The sequence below is a fragment of the Salminus brasiliensis genome, chromosome 10 (genome assembly GCF_030463535.1).
Source record: "Salminus brasiliensis chromosome 10, fSalBra1.hap2, whole genome shotgun sequence".
Lineage (NCBI taxonomy): Eukaryota > Metazoa > Chordata > Actinopteri > Characiformes > Bryconidae > Salminus > Salminus brasiliensis.
Genome location: NC_132887.1, coordinates 31,720,800 through 31,745,817, shown reverse-complemented (window position 1 = coordinate 31,745,817; position 25,018 = coordinate 31,720,800). Strand labels below are relative to the sequence as shown.

Here is a 25,018-nt window from a genome sequence, read left to right as displayed (position 1 = left end):
AGTTTATTAGTGATTATTTCCACGGAGAAATGCGTGACCGTGTTCTTTTTGCGCACCTTACCCACGCGTGGAACTACCGTGTGGGATCTTCCCGTTGGCGTGCTGTTCTTCTGAGCCGATACCGTTCGCCCTCCGCTGTGGAAACCCAGAGGAAACCGCTCCTCACGCAGCCCAGCTGACTTTGTCAACTAATCTCCCGTTCAGCCATTTTGTTGTGGTCATCATGGCGTCGGCGTGGTTCAGATCTCTTTTTTTTTTTTATTATTAAGCTAAAGCCCGTTAGCTATTCGTTGCGGGGGCTTCACGCCATTTTTACCGGTTTAGAACATTAGGAACAGGCTGATCTGGACTTATCGGGATCAGAGCAGCAGACTGATTGACACTCATTCAAAATCTCGACCAGATGAAGTGTTGTGTCGTTGATAGCTGGGTTATAGCTAGCTAGCATGTTAGCCGCCGTGCTTCACACTGCTAACATGCTAACGTCTGCGCTGGAGAGGACTTTCTACAAACCAGTGAAGTGTTTAGTTGCCTTAAGATGATGTAAAAAACAAACAAAAAAAAAACCTTAATACAATGAAACAATTATGGCTGGTTAATTTCTTAATTTCACAGGATTTGTGGCAGCGAGCTAGCTAGCTAGCTAGCTAGCTTCAGGGCTGTCGGTGTTGTGTTTCGGTGCTGTCTGAAGCGAATGGCTTCATGGTAGCTAGTTTTTGCTGTGATGTCCAGCGAACACGTAAGCACTGCTACATTTAAGCCACATTTAAAATCAGAAACACCACGATAGAAAGTCATGCAGTTAACCAGTTTCGTCAAACTCAACCGTTTTACTATAAGATCTATTAAGACGCTGTCCAGGAATAGCTGTCTGCTGTCATTGTAAGAGACCGTCCCCTTTTGACAGACAGACAAACCTTTCCCAAACCACCCATAGCTAACTCCCATAGCCACTTCACAACCCGGAGGCACAGTGATGCTACAGTGCAGGCTGGTCTGCCTCTCTGTGACAGGTAAAGGTGGATGTTCAGGGTTTTGTGTGAATGAGAGGTATGAGAAGGTGCTGAACGCATGTGACAGGAGGTAGTGATGTAATGCAGTGTACACACAATACCCAGCTCTGTAGGATCAAGCTGAGGAGGATGTAAGGTTGTCACCACCTCTGTGTGGACTTGTTCTCCGACGAATACCTTCAGGATGACGCCCATCCTAGCCTAACCCTGGTCCGCAGACTCCATTAGGTTTGGCTCAGCATGAGCTGTTTTAACGTCCCCAATGCTTCACTCCTTTGGAATGAATGGTCAGTTCAGGGAAGGCCGTCAGCCCCTAATTTAAAGATAGAAGTTAATAAAGTGGCAGGTCTTTGAAGGGTTATGATCAGGTTCAGGCATATGCTCCTTGCATTGTGTTTATGTATGACAGAGAGAGAGAGAAGACTATACAGGCCTAATGGATTTGGGGCTGCCCTAATATTATCGCAATGGGTGGCTCGTCATCAGGCAGGAAGCGATGCGAAGACCATCTTATATGGCTGTTCTGTTTTTTCAAGAGCAGAGCTGCTTGCTGAGGCATCCTTGGAAGTAACACCAACGATGCCACTGACTTGATATCTGGGTTAGATCAAGGTTTGTAGGTCATGGCAGCAAAGTGAGCTACTGATTCTTCTGCTCCGACCAAAGAGACAAAATGACCCAGCTCTGTTTGATTGTTCACACTGTAGATGCATCATGAGGATGACACTTGGATATCCCTGTTGGGACGATGACCTGTCATTAGCCAGACTTTGATTTAACCAGAGATGCAAACTGTATGAACATCAAAATTAACCTCAAAGTACACAATCTATGTGTCAAGGTTGTTTGGCCCATTATTTTATATACAAGTTGTCCTGAGTTTATTAGGCCATGATGAGCCCGTGGGCACTTGTACTGCAATTGAAAAAGGATTACAGGATGTTTAGCTTTAAGAAGGTTCAGGACTTGTGTTTGGTGTCCAGTCAAGACAGAGGACAGCCCTTACTAAAGGAGGTCGCATTAAGGGACTCCTTTAGTAACTCCTAGTTTGTAAAGTACTGTTGTGAAACTTAGATGACACATTTTCACACAATTTCCTGCACATCCTTAGTGTTAAATTCTTAATGTTAAAGATTTCACAGTGACGCAGCCTGCCAAAGAAATGCTGATGGGCTAGCATGAATAAATTAGGACTAGCTCACTGAGATTTGAACAGTCTCCGAAGCTGCGTTTAAACTGGTTGGTAGGAATTGGGTTTTAAGGTTAGGAAGGCCTATGGAATCAGTGGATTGCCTGTGTAAGTTCATCACATGCAGATTAGCCCGCTAAGGATGCTGCTAGTTCCCTATGATTACTGAAACTAGTCGCCACATTCGAGGTCGGGCCTAATTCCCTGTAAGGTATCAGTAGTGGTTTATCTCAGTCATTTTGTTTATTTAGGGATGAGACATGTACAGACCTGAAAACCTAAGCCCTTCTCTGACATGCCTGACTGTAGTAGGGGGCTGGTGTGGGGAGCTGTTGTTGATGAATGATCGGATACTTAACAAGAATGTGCTCTTGACTCACATTAGATATCACAGTGCGCCTAAATCCAGGCCGTGGTTTCGGTACACAGTAGGGATGGAACGGTGCGTTTACAAATCAGCCCATCGCAATGATGAAGTGTGACTGTGTGCGTTGTGGGAATGTGACTGCATCATGTGGTTTTGTTAATTCTGTCTAATGCAGTTTTCATAGTTGGAACACCAACCATTTGCAAACAACCAGCATCAGTAAACCATCCTTTTAAGCTTGTTCATGTTCTGCAGCACACTGTCCCTTCCTACCAGCTCTAGTCTGGATATAGCCATTATTTCTCATATTTTACACTTCGTTCAGAGTATTTATAAAAAAAAAAAAAAAAAAAAGCTGAAAAGTTTTAATTTAGCAGTCATTAAGTATATCATCTGTTGAAAAAGATCTCCAAAATGACATCTCTACAGGAGAAGGCAAAAACCCTCGTAACTTTCAATCCCTTGTATGATCCGAGTAGCTTAATGCTGAGTATCTGTGGAATAGGTCTGATCTTTGTGTTTCTTTAAATAGTACAGTCATGCCATGTAGAGACAGTGAGCTGCTAATTAACACTGAAGTACAGTCACCTATATATATATATACACACACTGTGACAGTTTAGGCTGATTATTTTTTTTGGTAGCTGACTATCTCTAACAAGAGGTGTGTGTGTGTGTGTGTGTGTGTGTGTGTGTGTGTGTGTGTGTGTGTGTGTGTGTGTGTGTGTGTGTGTGTGTGTGTGTGTGTGTGTGTGTATCTGCCCCTTCCTAGTATGGGTCATGGTCCTGAGACTACCCCCATGAACAGGGTGCCAGTCTATCGCAGGGTACCTCTCACACGCAGGCCACTTAGCCCAGCCAATTCACATCCAGTTATTTTTGGGAGGTGAGAGGAAACCAAAGTACCCGGAGAAAACCCGGCGTGGAAACAGGAAGAACACGTCAAACTCCCCACAGACATTGACCGGAGCGGGGTACCCACAACCCCAGGCCCCCTGGAACCGCACTGTGCTTCACTTAAAATCTCACATTCTACTATGATCTATGATGAAACCGTTTTGTTAGCTTACTGCGGCAGGCTGTGAGTAATGTCTGTGAATACCAGGCTTGTTCAAGTATATTCAGGCGATATCTGATCCATTAAAATACTGCTTTATAAAATAAAGCTTTCTCTTCTGGTCAAATTGAAGCAGTTAGTTGTGTGGTAAAAGACTCATGGACACCAACCTTCAATGAAAGCCCAGCTACAAACTGAAAACTCAACAACTAACCAAAGCGTGAGTCTAAAGTTAGCAGTAATAAGACTTTTAACAATTATTAAAATAAATAAAAAGATCAGAGAAGAATCAGAGAAGCCCTGAATTTCGTACTGAATATGCTTTAATACAGTCAATTAGTAGTCCCACAACAAATGAGTTGAGGACATTCTAAAAACACCAGAGCTGACTAAAAGGATGTTTCTTAAAGTACATCAGTAGTGACAGATTCTTAAAACTACTATTCAGGAACTATTCTGTACAGACTAGTGGATTGTCAGTATTGAATGGTAGGCTTTTATGTTAACTGCTACTGCTAAAATGATATTAAACAAAATAGTAAGAAAATGATTATATTAACCTATAATGTTGCACCGATGCCAGTAAGTAGCAGCAATGGATAGCACTAATACCATAAAGCTTATGGACACCCTATTTTTATGCTGTGGCAGTTTTAATTTTTTCATAGCGATGAAACTTATCTTATTTGAGAAAAGATTAAAAAAAAAGTGTAATACTATAAATATCAGGCTTTATATCCATCGGTATCGGTGCATCTTTTATAATAACCATTATAAATAAAACTATTATAAAAAGGCATAAAGATGATAAACAGACACAATGTAGTCAGGTTTTTTGTGTTTTTTCATGGAGATTTAAAGCTGGAAAAAAACGAATGATGTGTTTTCAGTTTTAGGATGCTTTGGTTAAGATGCCTCACCTCCCCCCCACCCCCTGTACAAAGCGCTGTCTAACACATCAGTCCAAAAAAGGCCATAGTTGTTCACGTGCAGTATATTCATGCTCCTCAACCCATGACCCAGTCTCGTTCTCATTTACTTATCCTTACAAATCACACTTTCACAAGCATCACACTCATTCATTTTTGCCTTCCATCTCCATTTCTAACCCTGTTCCCATATGTCTGTCCCATAGATCTAAATGCAGATTCCTATTTAAGGACTGTCCAGATGAGCGCTTTTGGTTGTGCCTTGTTGTTGTCTCTGTTCTAATAATGGACGTTGATCATTTCCTCTCACGTTGATAATTTCCTCTTACCATGTTGATGCCTAATCCTGAGCACTTTTTGTGGATCCAGCTGAAGCACTTTAATGGAAATGTAAAAGCTCTACCTCATCATATTCCTAAGTGCTTGGCAGTGAATTTCTTCTTTGAGGAGAGAGGAGGGGGTGGTTGATGGTCAGTCTGTTTTATGAGTAGCTCCTGCTCTCTGTCCTGTCATATTTGTAGTATTGACAGTGAAGATCCCTGTAAGACGCTTTCCTTTTTTTCAAATGATCTGTTGGATTTCCTCTTGCATAAAAGCAAACCCAGAAATGAGATTTTTCAGTGTTGGAGACCCTCTGAGCACTCTCAGAAAGGAACGTCATGAGCCATTTATTTCTGCACCTTTCTGGGCCCTGTGCTTTACCGACGCAGTCCAAGAGCTTGCTCTGTGAATCCCCGTTATCTGACAGCTGTATGAAGCAATGCGTCATGCATTGGCGAGGGTTATTCTTACCTCAACTTCTGAGTCCTGCTTCTATGCAAGACTCTAGATTTGGGCACTGACCTCACCAGATTTTCTCTGGGCTGATAATTAGGACTCTCTCAATGGAGTGAATCACACAGTGTTTGTGTGTGTGAAGAATCAGAGGGTTCAGCACTAAATGGCAATGCTGGTGTGCTTCTACAGAATCCTCTTGTGCTTGGAACATGAGGGTTGTTTTAGCCTTAAGTAAAGTGGTAGATATCTAAGATCATAGTTGAGGCCACAGTTGTGTCTTGTATAGCATGGGCTTTGGTGTGTCAGGCTGTACACGGGCAAAAGACAAGAGCAAACAGCTGTGTCTGTGAAGCGACTCCTGTCCAAGTACGTCATGGCTGTGCTCGTTACTCTTGACTTGTCACTAACCCCTCTGTACTTTATGGTTGTAGTCCTGAGTGTGATATTTATCCGAATTTTCTGTGTAGGAAATATGAAATCAGTGACGTTATGGTGTTGAGAATTAGGTATCTAGTTATTTTACAAGGGTTAGAAAAGCATTAGTGATTTCTTCATTTACACTGTTAAAAGTATAAGATCCTTTGGAGGCTCTTCAGTCTAAAACTGTGGAGGAACCTCTTATGGTTCTTTGAAGAAGAAAAAGGTTTCCTAAAGGTTCGTCAAAGCACCATAAGAGGTTCCTCCACAGTTTCAAACTGAAAAACCTCCAAAAGTTCCTCAAAGATGTAAAAATGTACTAATGCTTTTCTAATCCCTTTAGCTTGAGGAGGTCTGTAAGAGATGGTATGTTTTAACATTCGCTTAAATACAAAAATAATATCGTGAAGTTGTATTGATAAATGGGAAGGGTTTTGTCTTTCTTCCCTCGAAGGACATCTTATATGAAAACTAGAGAAGGAGAGAAATCCTTTGCACACGTGTGTGTGTGTGTGTGTGTGTGTGTGTGTGTGTGTGTGTGTGTGTGTGTGTGTGTGTGTGTGTAATTACACTGAGACAGTGTACTGAAAAAGATCTTTTTAGGCTGAGAAGGTGTGTAAAAGAGGGTTTGTTTTAACATTCGCTCAAATACAAAATAATACCATGCAGTTGTATTGAAAAATGGGAAGGGTTTTGTCTTTCTTCCCTCGATGGACGTCTTGCACTGAGCTGCAGGTTCAGTCGAAAGTATACAAGTGTATGCAAGAACTCGATTAGGAAAGTCCCAATACCAGAAACTTAGTAGTCAGTCCCAGTACCACTGAAATTGGGATTGAGTTCTTCTCTCTTTAAGTAAAAATTTACTTTCATTTACAACAAAACAATATTGTGCCAAATCAAATTAACTTTATGGAAATATTTATTAATTAGGAAAAAAAGCAAATAGCCTATATATACTAACAAGCCAAATTAGGATCATTATAAAAAAATAAATCGGAAAGTCTGTGTTCTGAAACCCACTAAGCCTGTTATGGCACAGCATGTTAACAGTGGTGCCCAGCCCAGACATTAAACACAGACAGGTAAACTTGTTTATTAGGTAACCGTGAAGTGCGACCTGTCCATCAATAGTTATACATCAGTAACCGCTGTCTTGTATAAAGTATAAAAAATATAGTTCCCTATCTCCTTCTTCCCCACGTATATGCATGTTGTGCTGACTCGTACTGTGTCAGCTGTGGTACTTTCCTTTCGGTACCGTAGAAAACCAGTACCGTCATGTTTTTAGAATGTTGGTATCAATTTGGTACCGAAGTATCAGTTCTCATGACATCCCTACACATGCTAAACGTCTGCAGAGATCATCATCCTCATCATCAAGACCCAGAGCTGACCTCTAAACTCTCTAACCTTTAAACTGCATGTTGTGCGAAACTGCTCGACCCAGAACTAGCCAAAATGTATGGGATGCAGCGGTTAGTCAACAGTAGTGTCCGACCTTAAAATCAAACTGGTAAACCTGAACAGCATCGGCATATAACCATAAAGTGCAGCCTAACGATTGCTAGTAACTGCTTCCTTGTGTGAAGGCTCAGTGGTGTTCTGACCAGCGAACTGAACCACGCTTTAAATGGGGGCAGGATGACGTAATACAGCATTACGATCATGTTTACTTTACACCCTAAAATGTTAATTTTCTGAATGTTCTGGTTTGAACCCTGCTTCCTAGTGCACTGCACAGTGTACTCATTCACGAAACGTGCAGTTACGTTCACGGGTACCAGAAGTATAATTCGAATTTTAAAAAGAACTGACGGTACTGCTTTCTTACTCAGCACTGCTTGAGACATGGTCTGTGTAGTGACTCAGAAGACCAGGTGGACCACCAGTGCAGTTACAGGGGGGTCTCAGGAAGGTCTGTTTAGTGAATTCGCACCACTGTGTTGTTCTTCGCTTGAAGTGTACTGCTGCCTTTACTGTATCGTCATGATGTTTGAGAGATGTGAGGTGTTCCTCCTGTTTAAGAAACTATGAGCAGTAGAGCTGTGTGGTGTATCGGTAAGAGTTTACCATGGTAGTAAAATTTTCAGATAGTTTACCAACTTTTGATGTCTGAGGAAAATGAGTTGCACTTGCTTTCTGTTGCATTTATTGAGCATCACTTTTAAAGCAGGCAGAAATGAGTCGGGATGTTTGGTCTTAATCGAAGTTTAGTCCAATGCAGTGGTTTCTGTTGGACACCGGTCATATACTGTAACTTTAGCTGAGTTACAGTATATGTGCAAAAGGGTCACAATGTCTTTTTCTGAGCTCGATGTGGATATTGTCAGTATTGCTACAACACTGATCTACCACATGTTTCATGTAAAGAGAGCAGAATTAATTCTGGTTACGTGTCTTGAATGCAGTATGTGAATGACACTGATTTTGAACATTTACGATCTCTTTATTAAAAGATTTAGTTTAGATCTCTTTATATCATCTTTAGTAAATCTGTTTAAACGACGGAGTTGACTGACGTGGTTCAAATTGATATTTCTGTTTCTTCCTCAAGACAGGGACCTGCATTAGAGCTGGGCAATATGACATAATTATTATAAATATTGTTATTGTGGTACACTATATGCTTTTATGAGTGTGTCCTGAATATTGTTATTACCTGCACGTTTCATGACAGAGTGTAATCAGTCTACTTTAATTCAATGGAGTGAAGCATATTTTGAGAACAAATCACGGTACTCTGTATGAAAGTTTGTATGAAAAGACAAAATCACTTTAGAAGGTTCCTCTGCAGTTTCAAACTGAAGAACCTCAAGGATCTTATACTTTTAACGGAGCACCTGGCCTCACAACCCAAACCCATCAGTATTCACAGTATTAATCTGTTTTGTATCTTTTAAGTGAAGAATTGAGGATGTAGAGGCAGCCTATTGCTGCAGCCCTCTCGGCCTTTTACGTCTTTGACTTGACCAGCTAAACAGACTTGGTTCTCTTAAGTGACCAGAAGCCAAATTTTCAGGGGGTAGTGTGGTTATCTATAAATACCCCTCCTCTTTGCCCACCCCCTCACACCAGTTAGCCTTCAAGAGGGCTCGAGTTGCACAGCTGCTGTCTCTCAATAATGTTAAAGTGTGAGGGAGGGCTCTAGGCCTTTGGGTCATTGCCCACTTGCTCTGCCATGTGCTGCTTAACCTTTACATTTTCACAAACAAAGTTTTATATCCATGGTCAGAATTTAATTAGAGCGCTCCGCCCTTTTAATTTTCAATAAGCCGTCCGATTTGGCGTAAAAAAAAAAAGAAAGAAATGGAGAGAACTTTTCCTCATTCATCTTAACTCCACATCTGGGTTTTTAGCATAAAGATCAACCGTCTGCTAAAGATCACCAGTGATGGCCACCCTGGAGGGAGTGGTCAGTAGGTGTTTTGATTGCCAGAATGAAGAATTTAATTTGATGCATTTTTCAATGCATCAAAAATGAAAGTCACTCTAGCCACAAGCTAATGCACTAGCCCCAAGCTAACACACTAGCTATGCAGGTCCTGGCTGTTGAGTTATCCTTTGCTTAATAACTTTTTTTTTCTGTCTTGCAGGCTCGAATAGCATTCCTCCAAGGAGAGAGAAAGGGTCAAGAAAATTTAAAAAACGACCTCGTTAGAAGAATAAAAATGTTAGAATATGCATTAAAGCAAGAAAGGTATGTAGTGATTGCAATATTAACATACACATATACACATTTAAAAAATCATTTCAGCACACTCTATGGATAAGTTTTGGTGTATTTGTTTGTTGCTTGTGTGCACAAACTGAATGGTCTGTGTTCATTCTCTGCAGAGCAAAATACCATAAATTAAAATATGGCACAGAACTAAATCAAGGTGAAGTCAAAATGCCCAGCTTCGAATCAGGTAAGTGCATTTATTTGTTTGTTTGTTTATTAATTTATTTGGTGTAAATGAGTGACTTAAATAAATAATAAAAATAAAAAAAATACTAGCACAGTGTACAAGTTGTTTCACATTATTATTGATCTTCATCCCAGAAGATACCAAAGACACAGAGGTGCCCGCTGTACCACAGAACAGTCAGTTAACCTGGAAACAAGGCCGGCAACTCCTAAGACAGTGAGTTTTGTCAAAAGCTTTTTTCTGAATTGTGTGGTGTGCATGTCGTTGTGGTGTGCTCAGATTTACACAAAGAAAATCAACAAAAAGTAATTTGCCCAGGGGTGCTCCAACCTTGGCATAAGACTGGTCAAGATTTTTTGTTGACTGTAGCAGTTTTTTGCTACATGCTGTGATATTAACTCTAGTCTGCAATGTTTACTCTTTCTGAGGAGCTGAAATTTCCTGCACAATTTTTAAATCTCTCCATACCTCCTACAAACGCAGACAACTGGGCCTGTCACGATACTTATGTTATGGACTTATCTTACAATATACGGACATGACCTCAGTATTGCCCATTGTAGTTACTTGCTTGTATTTTAGCCAGATGCGCTTTTGTGTTCTCTTGTCCGCTCTCTGTCAGAGGCAAGGACGAGTCTGTGTGCAGATAGCGACATCTATCTTTTGCGTTCAGTAAGCAATACATTAACATTGGCTCCTCCATACACTCCCCCCCCCTCCATCCTTCCCTCATACATCAGCTTGCATGTAAACCATGGGTTAACTGCCAAAGCTTAACCCTAATAGTGTAGAATACAGTTTTACTCAAGCAGTACACTGACATGACTTGTTTGAGACAAAAAGGGTCCTAATAAACAACAAGCGGGCCACAATGTGCACTACAAAGGGAATAGGGAGTGATTTGAGATGGAGCCCTGGTAGAGTAAATGCTTTGTATGCTGTTTTTTGGAACCGTCTTTCCCGGGACAGTGACTGGTTACGCTACATTGCCACCACGCCACTAATGCCGAAATTGCAATTAGAAACCTGTATATGTCTGTAGGTGTACTTGTTCAGTTTTAGACTTGGTGAAATAATTTTCAGTTTGTGTATCAATTATTATTATTTAATATTATTATTATTTATTTTTAAAATATATATTTTTATTAACTTGTCAGCGTTTAGCAATACTGCGATGAAGCTGATAACCGTGATTTTAATTTGCCTCAATAATTCAGCTACATTATTACATTATCACCCAAGTTTATGCTGTTGAATGTGTTATATATAGATAATTGGTCCCAGGTAATGTTTCTTTTAGTAATTTCAGCTTTTCTGTCTTTGCCAGATATCTTCAAGAAGTAGGTTACACAGACACAATATTGGACGTGCGGTCGCAACGAGTGCGGTCCTTACTAGGGTTGTCTGGCTCAGAGCAGAATGGCTCAGTGGAAACTAAGAACCTGGAGCAGATCCTTAATGGAGGAGAGTCTCCAGCCAAAAGAAAGGGACAAGAGATGAAAAGGTACAAGTACTAACCCAAACACAAACAAACTGTTGCTAATTGCAGACTTATGCAATGTATTAGTTCTGATGTGTCTCTTTGCTTGCCTTACAGGAATCCAGGAGATGTCCTGGAGACATTTAATTTCTTAGAAAATGCTGATGATAGTGATGAAGAGGAGGATGAAGAGGGGGATTTGATGGAAGATATTTCAAACAGGACTGACAAACAAAGAATAAAGAAACATAAAATGAAGGTGAGCATCAGGAGAGGATTGTCATGTGTCTGAAATCTATCTGCCTGTATCGACCTGTACAGAGAATGCTAGCATTCTTCCCAAAAGGTTTGAAGCAAACTGCCTATATATTTGAGCAGCTGTTGAGCACTAAGGCTATGTTCAGGCTGATTTTTGGCATCCGGATTGATTTGTGATAGTCTGGACAGCCAAAAACCACATGAAATCCACATTTGGAGGTGATTTCGAATGCGAGTCTCTATTGCGTCACTCACAATAGGACAGACAGCGTCCACATCAAATCCAGAGGGACTTCCATCACCCCTGTTTCTTCTGCAAAAGCAATGACCTTATATGAGGAGACCGGCCACAGTTTGGAATAACTGTTTATGGATGAATTCCCGCCCTTCAGCTTTCTGGTTACGCTGTGAGCAGTGGAGGGTTGAAGTGCTAGTGGAAATCTGCCCAAGCTTATTAGTTAAAAAAATCGTGTTTTTGTGCGTTTTTGAGCCTAAGATTTTTGCCGAAGTTTTTGAAACAGTAATCTGACCTTCATTTTCCAGTATCTTGGTCTCTCTCCTCGTTCATAGAAATAGGAGTATGGTCTTCAGTGACTGGAAAAACTGCTCGGCAAAGATGGCAGCCAAGGAACAGACTTGCCTGTAAGGACTTTGATGTGCCTATTCTGTTAACACAGCAACCCATGCAGGACACGCAAATTCGATCTGGTCACTTGCGAATTACCATGTGGGCAGTCCTCTCACCAGATCTGATGTGAGGAACAAATCGGATTTGCCTGCAGTCTGAACTAGCCCAATAATCAGGCAAGGCAGTTGACTCCATTGGCTGGCTAGCACCATGCGGTGTCATCAGTGGCAGAGGAAACACTGGCCACTGCACTTGTCGAAACATAACTGAGCTCCTCAGGAAATATGCACAGGCACTCAAATGTTTGGGCATCCCCAAACCCAGACGTTCCACCGTTCCTGTTAACTGTTATAATGCAAATAGAGAAAACTGATCATTAAAAATAGATGTCTTCTTATAGCCTTTCTTCTGCTTTCAGAGTGCTAGACATAATACACCAATCTTTTGGTTTTAAGCAGAATAAGAGGGCAGAGCCCAGTAACCTGAATGAGCCAGCATGTCGACTTTGTTTAAAAAGAGTGGTTTGATTTATGTATTTTATGATTAAAGTTTTTCCCATTACTGTTCTCAATTTTTGAATTATCAAAAGTTAATAGCTCTTTAAAAAGGCGTTAACCTCCAAAAAAAGGTTATTGTGACTGGGCTTTGACCATCATGAAAAGCATGTTTCATCTTTACCGTTATGTCTTTTGGAAAGCAGTTCATCCTCTTCTTACTTAACTATTCACAAAGATGGACATTTTGATTAGGGGGTTCCCACTTTTATAAGCCACTGTTTAGAAGACCCTTATTGCCTCAGTTTTAGCACAAAACTAATTTTTTTTAATTTTTTCTTGTTTCCTTTCTCAAGTCTTAATGCACTGGCTTTTGTCTGTTATGCAAAACTCATTGCTGGTTTTATTTTACATCTAGACACAGCAGTCAGTAGTCCTGTGAGCTGTAGCATGAGTGAATGCCTCACAGTAGTATTTACTGCTCAACAGGGAAAACCGGTGATATACATTCTTAAATTTAGTTTAATGTTGTTGGAGGTTTATTTATATTTATTTATTTATTTATTTAAAGTGCACAGGTTACAAAAAATGGCTCAAAAATTGAGTTCTGAACGAGCTCTGATATGAAAGAAGGCCCAAGTAATGTTGCATTCTCAATACCTGCTACTTGTGTTTTTTGCCCTTTTTAGATTGTGATTGACTTTCATGGACAAATGAAATGTTGATGTCAATGCCTTCTTTTCAATCAGTTGCTCATCACTGCATCACTGGTCACTGCTTTAACTTGGAGCTTTTTAAAATGACCATAATGTCCTGCACTCACCCACTGCTGTCTAAAACGCTGTGAAAATGAAGTGCTTACTGTTGATCTAGCTTCTGAAATACTTGTTTGTGGCCCTTTTTTTTTAATTTTTTTTTTTAAATTGGTGAAATCACCCTTTTGGTATGACAATGATGTCATTCATATAACAGAAGTACTGTTTGTCATGTCTCTAGATAAATCTTGTGACTCTGCACTGCTTTATTGGGTTTTGCTAGTTGTATTATCATATTTGTAGATTATATTACTATTTGTTTGTTACACACTGTGTTGAGGTACCAAAACATTGCTTTGATCTAATGTAAAAACTCTTGGTCGTCTCAGGTGGGAAATGAAGGTTTGGCATCAGATCTCCCAGATGATCCAGACACCGAAGAAGTGCTGAAGGAATTTGATTTCCTGGTGAACGCAGAAGACGGTGAGGGTGCAGGAGAGGCACGGAGTTCAGGAGACGGCACAGAGTGGGGTAAAAGCGCTGGCCTCCTCTTCATACCCCCGCTTTAATGTTGTCCACTACCCAACTTACCACCACACTGGTCTGCTTTTAGTTTCTTACACTAGGCCTGTTATTTCAGGGACTTGCACTTCAGGACTTCTTGTGTCTTATGTGTATATTCCTGGCTACACCCTGGCCCTCCCAGCAGAATCGCATGCAGGCACTCACTGCATCAGCATTCCTCTGGAGCCTTGCCGTATTCACAGCCTGTTGCATACCATGTTGGCTGACCAGAGTCAGGTCAAATCGACACTTGCTTTCTTGACGAAATTGCACACTCTGATTTGGCTATTAGCCATTTAATATGAGGCTTGGAACACTTTGTGACTTTTATGGGTTCTTGACATTTATCAGATCGTTAGACCCTATCTTTAAACGGATGGTGCTGGTGTCAGAACAGCTTAAGAGGCAAAATAACACAAAACACGTGTCCTAACAGTTCTGGGTACCTCTACCCTAAACTTTGTGCTCTTTTACGAACCTGGTCAAGGCCTGAGCCAAGTTTGTTCCACACCCTCTGAGGAGACACCCTTGTGGAAGACCCGGCTATTTGATTAGGAATGTGATTAGGAATTTGTCACCTGTTGGTCTGACACTTAAACTTCAGCCAGCCCTTTCAGTTCGCCTAATATGATCGAGTGTTTCAGTTCTACCCCTTGACCTGCTAGTAGTCCTGAAATCGGTGGGAGGTGGTCCAGGTCCATGGCTTTGAAACACTTCAACCAGCTGAAGAAATATGCTGGGCATTAGACATCGCAATACTTCATGCCATGCTACTGTGTGCAGATAGGGTCAGACCACATGGATAAACTCTTTCATAAGAACAAGAGTTGGGCTCCTTTCATTAGTGTCTGGACAGTTAGGATCTTAGTTCATGAGCCAGCCTTGCATGGTCTCCACAGTCAGTACATGAAGGTTGTACAGCTCAGTGAAGAGCATGATCTGTGGCACTCCTTGCTCTGTCCTTGTTATGTCAATGCACCCTCCCTGCAATGGTGTGAATACTTCACACTAATGTAAAATAATGGTTGATGAAAACAAGCATTCAGGAATGCAGGGGCTGCTCTGTCAACAGAGGCGTTCTCGTTGAGCCTATCTGGATGCATAGCGACTGGTACCTTATTATGAGGAACTTTCAGTTTAGTCATGTTACATGAGTGCAAGTAGGTGGATGTAGCCTTAGTAGTCTTGCCCAAAGACATTTGTTGGTGCGGTGTGGTGAAGTAAACAGGAAGGACTGTTCCTACCCTAAACCAACTATCATGGTTGGCGGTGCCAAATGTTTCACTGTGTAGCAGTGCTTGGTTGCTGCATGTTGACCTGACTCCTCCCATGCAGAGAGCTCAGTGGTGCTACCTGATATGTTGTCCAGTGTTCTTGTTCTCAACTTGCGGTTCGTAAGAACAGAATAGGGTTAGAATGTGGTTCTGTAAAGTCCAGCTGCATCAAGAGCATCCACATTTTTGCACCGCCCATGACAAATGATACTTTGAAACAGGAAAAATATTGTCCAATCATATTCTGGAATTTTTTACATCAAGTTGCAGTAAAGAACGTGAATACCTTATTACGTTATTGGGAATTTATTTCTCTTAGCTAGATCATATATATGTAATAATAATAGTTTGTAAAAAAAAAATTGTTAGGAGAGCATAATTTTGTTACATTTCCTAATAATTCAGTAATCCCAGAACTATGTTAAGTTTATTCAGCAGAACACCTTGCACAATTCCCAGGAAATTACTGGGAGGCACATATTTAAAACAGAAGCCACTAAGTTCTTAGGAAATGTGGCAATGTCTAGAATACAGCCAGGGAACTGCGAGAACACATTACCAAATGACGCCGATCTTGAATATTCTTAGTAAAGGCTTGACTATCTGAATGTTTTTGTGTGACAAAGGCTTCTGTGTAGAAAAATATTGACTGTTATGAAAGCCAGTCTCTGAGATCCTATGCGCTAAACTGTTGTCTTTTCTCTGATGCTTAGCTGAACCTCTGCCCTTCCCCTCTGGAGGGGGAAAGTCCTTTATCATGGGCTCGGATGATGTGCTGGAAAGCGTGTTGGGCCTAGGAGACCTCGCTGACTTGACTGTGTCCAACGATGAGGCTGATTACAGCTATGATGTAAGTGGGCCAGCATGCTTTGCATGTATGACAGTGAGTCCCATATTTTGTTTTCAGTTTGTTAAAAAATTCATATGGATTGTAGTCTCCCTTCTTCTTACACAATATTTCATCACAATTATCAGCTATAACTGGGTAAAAGTCAATACGTCTGTGAGGTGGGATGGGTCTACATTCGCCTTATGTTCTTCGGCACATCATCGGATATTTAGTTTAAAACTCCCTCCCTTGAAAGCAAGCTGCTCAGGAAAGATGGTGAATGCGACTAACAGGCAAACTAACAAAGAGTGAGCTAACCACTTGATCGGTGAACTGGCTTAAACAGCAGCCATAGACAGCTGGTCACCAAGGTCTGTGCTGTGCCTTTTCAACATGTCAGTAATGAGGGCCCTGCTTCACCACAGAGACAGGTAAAGCATTATCTAAGGCATTGGCTGTGGGAACAAAATCATGAGCATGGACGAGCTTGAAGCATGCTTTGTGTCCAAGGTAGCATCCCTGTGATTTACTTTGCCTGTTTTTCCCCAAAAGCCTAGCATGCCAAGCTAGACTAATGGGCAAAGATCTGATGATTGAAGCAGCAATCCTTCTTCCATCAGATTCTGCAGAATGTTTGCAGAAGCCCACTTCCTGAGGGTGCTACCATGAGTTGGTACAACCAGTGCAATGCTCAGAGCATCAGGAAATAAGTGCAGCATTGTAAAAGGGTAGCTGAAAAGCTTGGCATGAAGATGTGCCCAGAACAGGTTTAGTGCTTATTTGCAAAGAACCCCATCCTGAGAGGGTCTGCGCTTTACTGGATTGACGCGTAGAACAGTGGTTTCTCTTACCTGCCCTCTGAGATATCCCACCTTCACCTGACCCAGACATCCACCATGACACATACAGGCCACACCTTACCATACAACAGTTTTTAGTCTTCCATGATTGAGAAGTGCTGTAAGGCAGTAGCTACATCTCTCTGGAAGCTCAGCACCCATTATACCTACTCATGGCCTGGCAGGTGTTGGACGAGGCGTATGTGGTCACAGACTTGAGCTTACGGCCTTACAGGTGTGCAGTTCAGGCATCCAAAACAACCATAACCATAAAGATGTTGCGTTGGCTCTGTTTATCCAGCTTGTCCCAAAAGGAGAAAACAGCTGCTGGATGTAGACAGCTGCAGCTGGTGCCTGTTGAAAGGCCAAAGGCCTTTTTAGCCCACCATGTAGAAGGGGTTTGAGGAAAGGAATAAGGAAGCTGATGCACCTTCAGTACTGAATTCACAACACTGCTCTGCCAACATATGGTTAAGAAAGCCTTCACCCAAGGCTAAAAAGCTTGGGCTATAAAGCATTTTTCACCCAGTGTGAAAAATAAAAGGGTGCCACCTAATGCACCACTTAGAGAAAGGAGAGACAGGAGCACTGGACCTCTCCCTGTTTACAGGAAACTGTTCTTGAGCTTGTTCAAAAGGGCATGCTACCCGCCCTAAACAGTGTGCAAAGGTAGCACCCGCAGTTCACACCAAATAAAGAAAAGGAGTTACAGAAGTATGGTCAGTGCCTTGCCATGCCATAGGTCAGGTTTAGAGGTATATGCTTAGGTAGAAAATACCCGTAAATATGTCCCTTTATAAGTGACTTTCATTTTTTTTCCATGCATGTGCAACACAATTTCACCTCGAGGTGGCGCTAACTCTGCTTCTGACATTCACCACAAAAAGGGCAATATGCCTTCAAGGTAGCCCGGCATGCAAACTTTGTTCTGGTCACCAGAGGGCGCTTGAGCACAAACAAAGCTCTCCATGGGCCCTCTCTCAGGGAGGATTTAGTGTTGGTGATGGTGTTTATGTGACATCAGATCAGGGTTTTTTAGAGCTGTAATAGGGGAGAAATGGGCTCCCGTTTTCCTTCACCCTAACTTTTTGTTATAACTATCTTTTAAAGGAATAGTAATTGTCCCCTCCACAGGAGAATGTTGTTTCTCATCATGAGCCTAGAACTGAGAGACCTAATCAGATGCTTAAAAAAGTGCAAGTTCAGGATGTAAACATGTGACGCACTAATACGATTTCCTCCCAGATGATTGCGTTTCTTAGGCTGACGGACATAAACCACACATTTCCATTTATCCTGCCCACTGAGAATTTCAGATTTATTTGGTTCTTTCATTTGGTCCCATGGGGCTCAGTAAGAAAATGCGCAGAAGTGGCTGTTGCACCATCTGACTCTTGGCTTCTCAGCTACACCAAAAATGTGTGTGACTGCTTGTGGGGAATTTGACAACATAAACAGGGATGAAAATGACTTCAATCCGACCCAGAAGCATACAAGCCTGGCAGTGGAAAGAGGACAGACATTTCTCATACGCCTAATGAGTAACTGGATTCTGGATTTAATGGCATGAATCTCGATGGTTGTGTTGGGTGTGTTTGTGGTGTAGTGATTAAATCTTGACAGAAGTAACCGAACACTGAAATTCCTTTATATACAAACAGCTGTGTAATTGTCTTGGTGACGTGCATTGGACCTGTTTCCATGAAGATGCCCTGACCAAGCAAGTGATCACCACAGATGCCTCCCTTCATGGGCTGGAGTGCCAGTTCTAAGGGCAGAACAACAAATGCTGTTTAGGATCAGCTTGGAGCTCATGTCAGTGTTGCTCATATTAAATTGGTTCTTTAGTCCATGTTCGTGCCTAGCAACTCTTGCCACCTATTACTGAGAACTAGCTATGTATCTGGCATGTTGACGTGGACGTGGATTTGCTCTCCGGGGGTAACCCACGTTACGGAGACTGGAAACCCCACAGTTTATGAGAGCGGTGAGAAAAGGATGTGATTGCACACAAGTGCCTGCAAACCCTCCATGTATGTGTGTCCCCTCCATAAGATCGAATTCCCTCAACCCTGTCCGGAGTGCAGGACAAAAAAAAAGCTCTCGCTACTGTAAGATGTGTAAAACTAACCAGGCTTGTGAAGAAGCAGAGTAAGGACTCTCTAATGACTTTAAACTAAGCCACCTGATTATTACATTTAAAAACTCTTCAATAATGATGCAAAAATCCCTCTTTATTCAAGCCTGAAGCTTCCAAAGAAGGTTTAAAGACCAAGGCACTAATGCATGATGCCTTAGTCTGAGACAGTCTTCCCCAATGCAATCTGAATACCCTTATCTGGACTTCTGGACAAAGGCTAGTCCTGTGCATATTTTGTTGTTGTCTTTGTGGTTGTTTAAGTTCAGTTTACATCCAATTAAAAAGATTATATCCTTATGAATTATGAATAATTTAGTTTATTATAGTTTATGGGAACACTCCTGGCTCATTTTGTCTGCCTAATACTAGGACACAACTCCTGGCCCAAAATGGACTTGCTTTCGAATGTCACGTTCTAGATGGGTTTCTAAGGCTGGTTACATTGCAGCACACTGGTGACCTACGGTCACTTGACCTGCCATATCCAGATTTAATTTCACAGTTGTTAAAGTGCACTCTCACTTTCTATTTTTAGCTGCCAGCCAATAAGGACGCCTTCAGGAAGACATGGAATGCGAAGTATACCCTGCGCAGCCACTTTGATGGAGTGCGTGCCTTGGCCTTCCATCCTGTAGAACCAGTGCTGGTCACTGTCTCGGAAGACCACACCCTAAAGTTGTGGAACCTGCAGAAGACCGTTCCTGCCAAAAAGCAAGTAGTAGCTTCAGTAGTGCTGGATGGTGCATGATGGTGTATGAGTAAGTTTTTAGCCCGGGTAGATGAGTGAAATGTGATAAACAGTTGTTTCCCTTTACTTTGTAGAAGTGCCTCGTTTGATGTGGAGCCCATATACACATTCAGAGCACATGTGTAAGTGCTTTACTTATTAATTCAATAAAGAAACAGACATTGATTTAATCGCCAAAGGGAAAAGCATGGCAGTATATTTGCTCTTCTAGGTGTTCTGTGAAAACTACTTATTGGTTTGATGTATTTCTCATCGTAGTGGGCCTGTGCTCTCGCTGGCTGTCACTGCAAGTGGAGAGCAGTGCTTTAGCGGTGGCATTGACTCAACAATACAGTGGTGGAACATCCCCAGCTCCAACGTAGACCCTTATGACACTTACGGTAAGGACATGTCCTGATGCTTCTTGTCTCACAGCTTGAAAAGTTGAAAGTCAATAAGGGGTTTTGGTTGTTTTGGAGATAAAAGGTTTATACGTAGCAGACCATAATTATAGATAAGGATTATTTTTAATACTTTGATGCGACAACCTCTGGATTTGGTGATGTCCGGGGATTAAAAGCTTCAATCATTGAATACAGAGTTGCTTGGCCAGGCCTTTACAACAGCTGCCCTTTATTTGCTGCCCAAGGTCTGGAAACCATGGACATCACCAAATACTGACTTTCCTGTTTGTCTTTTTTGAAGTTGTCTTTGGTTAGTGAAAAGCATGCTCAGTTCAGTTGAGGTCAGGTGATCGACTCTGTCATATAACAGTGTTCCTTTTTTTTTTTTTTGCTTTAAAAAGCTCTTGGGTTGCTTAACGCCTTGTGTTTTGTGATGCTGTTATGATCCTCAAACACTGAGATTTTGAATGAATGGAGTGGTTCTTCCACTTCAGGAAGCAGCATAAGGGTGTGCTACTAATGTTCGCATCAGCAAACCTTTCTGACTAGCAAAGTCATCAGCAGTGGCGAAATCCGAAAGCATTACACTGGCTTCCACAACGTACAGAGCTGAAGGATGTGTTTTTTAGCTTCCACAATTAAGGCGCCACTTAGAAGATGAATGTGGCAAAAAATGTGACATGCTGAAATCTAATACTTGGGTAGGCAACAAATCTTGGCGCACTCTTTGTACAGTGGACCAGCAAATGTCTAACCTTAAACAAGTGGACCCCCTTTTAAAAATCACCCTGAAACAAGTTTGACCAGAAATACACATTCAATTTTTCTGTGTTCCTAATGATTGCTTTCTCTTACCCCTCTCATCTGCTCCTCTGTCCTTATGCTGAGAATTCCCATGAACAGCTTCCGAATTCAAATTCAGCACAGACCTTTAATCCGCTTTATTTCTAATGAAATAACAAGGGACTTACTCCTGTGCATTAAGCTTCTTATCAGTTAATTGTCCAGTTACTTTACAGCCTGTGAAAGTGATGGGAATACTTAAAAATTAAATGTTGTATTCATAAATGGTTAATCCAATATTTTTTGTTAAACCCCTTGAATTAAACAAAGTCTCAGTTTCAGTCATATGTTAATTTCCAATTATTTTTTTTATGTTGTGTTGGTGTACAAATGTTACCTTACAAAAATGGTTGCTGTCCATATATTTGTAGACTCGAGTGTATAGTAAAATAGTTGCAGTGTCTATAAACCTTTGTACAATGTTACAGTGTTAACAGTATCTTTAAAATGTCGTGCTCAGATCCCAGTGTTTTGGCTGGCTCATTACTTGGGCACACTGATGCTGTCTGGGGACTGGCCTACAGCGGAATCAAAAACCGACTGTTGTCCTGTTCTGCTGACGGAACTATCAAGCTGTGGGACCCTCAGGAGAAAATGCCTTGCCTCTGCACATTTAACTCAGAGAGAGGTGAGAATTGTTCCCCCTTGTTTTTACCAAATTGTCTCTTTCTCTATCTTGTATTGTAGTCCCGGGGTTCCCAAACTCCGTTCTAGGGGCCCCCTGCACAACATTGAGAATCCTTTATATGTAGTGAGTAATTTTGACTTTTTGTTTGTGCTACAGCAGCCGCAAGCTAATGTAGATTAATATACTTTTGTGTTGTGAACCTTATCTCAGGTGTCACCAAAGAAACCCACTAGCCATAAGCTCATAAAGTCTAGTATATTTGTGGAGACTGTTAGGCTTTGCAGAAGTTGTGCTTAAAGGTTCTTTTACATTCTGTGCGCTTGCACAGTGAGTCGAAAAAATCTGTAAATTGCAAAACATGAAAAGTACCTAAGAATAGGAAAACAATGTTAGGTTTGTAAGGTCTGTGTGGTGTTCTGTTTTAACTCTGGTGATTTTGTTTCCATTTTGTAGAACATGGTATTCCCACAGCAGTAGATTTTAACGGTTGCGATCCAGCGTACATGGTGGCCTCTTATAACACAGGATCTGCAGTCATCTACGATCTGGAGACCTCTCAATCTGTTGTGGAGTTCTCGGCACAGAGGGACAGCAGTAAGACCTCCTTCATACACAAAATGCCTTAGTGCTGCAGTGCTGGAACATGATTCATGTGCCTCAGTCTGCTGTACTGTTGTGCTGCTGGAGTTGTTATTGTAGCTTAACCATTGCAGCTGAAAACCCATTCCAATAATGGTCCACTACTTTAAGAGTATAGCAGAGGGTTGATGGAGCCTGATGCCTTCTATTCATTTGCAGGTCTTCCAGCTGGGAATCACATTAATAAAGTAGTGAGTCATCCAACCCTGCCGGTCACAATCACAGCTCATGAGGACAGACACATCAAATTCTTTGACAATAAATCAGGTAGGTACAGTAGCTCCTCCCCCCATCACAGTGCCAATCAATGTTCAGGTTTTCGTTCCTTTTGTTTTTCTTCTGTCAGTAAGAGAAGCATTTTGTGTGATTTGGTTTTGGTGCTTGTTCCTTTAGGTAAAGTTATTCACGCAATGGTCGCTCACTTGGATGCCGTTACCAGTCTGGCAGTGGATCCTAATGGCATCTACCTGATGTCAGGAAGTAAGTGAGGGTGTTGAGAGGTCAAGTGCAATTTCACATTGGCTGGACCACTGACTGCTCCACAGACTAAAATTACAGTGTGTGCGGACATCTGCCGGCACGTTTTATTGTTTAGACTACAGTGTTACAATACAGACATATTATCAAGTTATACTACATGGGTCACAATATATTATGCAGAAGTTTGGGCAGTATTTGTTTAGTAAACATTAAGTAACCATGGTAAATATTATCACAGGGTCACAATTACATACAGTGTAATACATACGTCCTGCGACGTCCAGACTTGGAAACCATTTTGAAAAGCAATTTATTTTATTTTTTTATTTTTATTTTTTATTTATTCGAAGCAGTGTTGCACTAAATACAGTGAACATGACTGATTATGTTCTCATGATCCCAGAATATGCAGTTGGTCACAGTCATTAATTGCTGCTGATATCTCCACCTAGAACAGTATGAAAAGGATTGTGGTGGGATGTAATTAGTCGCAATAAATAAATATATAATTATTGCCTTTCGCAGGTCATGACTGCTCTATTCGGCTGTGGAACCTGGACAGCAAGACGTGTGTACAGGAAGTCACTGCTCACAGAAAGAAGTCGGACGAGTCTATATATGACGTTGCCTTCCACCCATCCAAGGCATACATAGGGAGTGCCGGTGCGGATGCCCTGGCCAAAGTGTTTGTATAGAACTCCCCTCATGAAAGCTTGACGCGAACTCGCCCTCACAATCAGACAGCAAGAGAACGATGCGACTGGTTCACTGCCTTGCCTAATGAGAGTAGCATTTCTTACACTACATTGAAGCGGCCTCTGCTAGCCCCCCTCGCCGTTGAATGCACACGATGCGATCCCAGGTGTCAAGCGTCAGACTGTCGGCGTGACGTGGCCCGAGCCGAGTGCCCGCTTAGTTTTAATCCTTTCTTTTTCATCCAAACTAAAAACGGAAAAAAAAATGTTTAACTGTACTTTGTACTGTAAGTCAGAGCTGGAGTCACACCAGTGTTCGTCTCCTTTTGAATGGGCTTGAAATGAGCTGATGACGTGTTCTGTGGGGGTGTCCAGCCACAGGATTGGTTAACATGCTTGTTGGTAGGCTATCAGCACCCACAGCGTAGGCGAGCTGCACCAGAGGAATTAACCTCTCGGCATGGCACAGAGCCACAAGCTGACTTTTGGTCTCACAAGTTGCCCTCTTTGACATTGATGTAGCGTTATTTAAAAAAGAGAAGAAAAAGAAAAAAATACAAAAAAACACCCAGTTCAGTTCAATCAACTTCATACTTTAGCATTAGATTCATGGCATTTTGTGTAAAAAGAAAAGAAAAAAAAAAGTATAGTTTTTATAATCCTTTTTATATAAATCAAGACTGTCGTAACGGCGCTGAAGACATTTTTAAATAATAATAATCAAAAAAAAAAACAGAAGGAAAAAAGGGAGTGTGAAGATCAAACCCTCCACATCAACCCTGTCTGGCTCATCACAGCTGACTTTGCATCACTGGAAGCCCTTGAGTTGTACCCTTAGGAATGCTACTGTCTGTCGCTGTAACATTGTTTTATCACACCATGGAAATACTAAACGATAGTAGAAGCACAGTCCATTCAGCCTTGAGCGCTCTTTAGGTTATCGGCAAATAAACTGCAGCATCCTATCACTATGTGATGTTTTTGTACATCTTACTGTAACTGAGTTTATTTATCACAGGTTAGGCAACTGAACGCTATCGGCTTATTTATTTCACTGTTTCGGGGTAGTTTTAGCCTCTTTTGTAAAACGTGCAGCCTGAGGATTATTGTAAGATTGTGCTCATATGAAAATGGAACGGCAATCCAAACCAGAAAGGACGTTTTTCGTTTTAAAGATGTACCTTTATCCAGGTCTGAAACTGAGGTCTGAAGTTGCCAGATTGACTGTTTTGACGGGATAGTGCTTTGAAGCATGGGGAGAGTTTTGGTTGTTTTTTGTTTTTGTTTTTTTTGTTTGTTTTTTTGTTTTTTCCCTTTTCCTTTATTCCATTTTTATAAGTTAAGGGATCTGAATAGCTAGTTGGTGAATCACAGGCAGAGTTATTCTGTCCCTACATTTTATCCTGTAAAACCATTTTATTTTCAAACATACAATTTATGGTGTAACTAAGACCTTTTGTTTGTGTAATGCATGATTAATACATAAAGTATTTTTTCTAGTCTTCCCAAAAAAGAAGAAAAAAAGACCCTTCTGATCAGTTTGGAATTTTGATGAGTTTTGTAAGTTTTTTTTTTTTGATTTACAAACTATGGATTTGCAGATTTTAAAAATTGTACCACATAGCAAAGTACAACTGTTGAAAAGTAATGTATATAAAATGTCTATAATAAATATTAAATGGTG

At 41.3% G+C, this 25,018-nt stretch overlaps 2 protein-coding genes across 3 annotated transcripts in view; one reads left to right on the top strand and one right to left on the bottom strand.

Annotated features, from left to right (window-relative positions):
* Positions 1-331, bottom strand: part of ap4s1 (adaptor related protein complex 4 subunit sigma 1) — a 5,892-nt gene extending 5,561 nt beyond the window's left edge. The window contains exon 1 of one of the 2 annotated variants that reach the window (XM_072689815.1): positions 57-331. The gene's annotated coding sequence lies outside the window, so the exon portion shown is untranslated. The remainder of the gene's footprint in view (positions 1-56) is intronic. The other variant, XM_072689816.1, reaches the window with a different exon arrangement.
* strn3 (striatin, calmodulin binding protein 3) overlaps positions 1-25,018 on the top strand; it is a 25,757-nt gene extending 739 nt beyond the window's left edge. Inside the window, exons 2-16 of the mRNA XM_072689813.1 lie at positions 9,343-9,446; positions 9,584-9,657; positions 9,792-9,873; positions 10,985-11,161; positions 11,255-11,396; positions 13,662-13,803; positions 15,824-15,960; positions 19,454-19,629; positions 19,741-19,788; positions 19,925-20,046; positions 21,353-21,520; positions 21,974-22,114; positions 22,319-22,426; positions 22,553-22,639; positions 23,165-25,018. Of these exons, the coding sequence (XP_072545914.1) occupies positions 9,343-9,446; positions 9,584-9,657; positions 9,792-9,873; positions 10,985-11,161; positions 11,255-11,396; positions 13,662-13,803; positions 15,824-15,960; positions 19,454-19,629; positions 19,741-19,788; positions 19,925-20,046; positions 21,353-21,520; positions 21,974-22,114; positions 22,319-22,426; positions 22,553-22,639; positions 23,165-23,334 (1,878 nt within the window). The 3' untranslated portion in view covers positions 23,335-25,018. The remainder of the gene's footprint in view (positions 1-9,342; positions 9,447-9,583; positions 9,658-9,791; positions 9,874-10,984; positions 11,162-11,254; positions 11,397-13,661; positions 13,804-15,823; positions 15,961-19,453; positions 19,630-19,740; positions 19,789-19,924; positions 20,047-21,352; positions 21,521-21,973; positions 22,115-22,318; positions 22,427-22,552; positions 22,640-23,164) is intronic.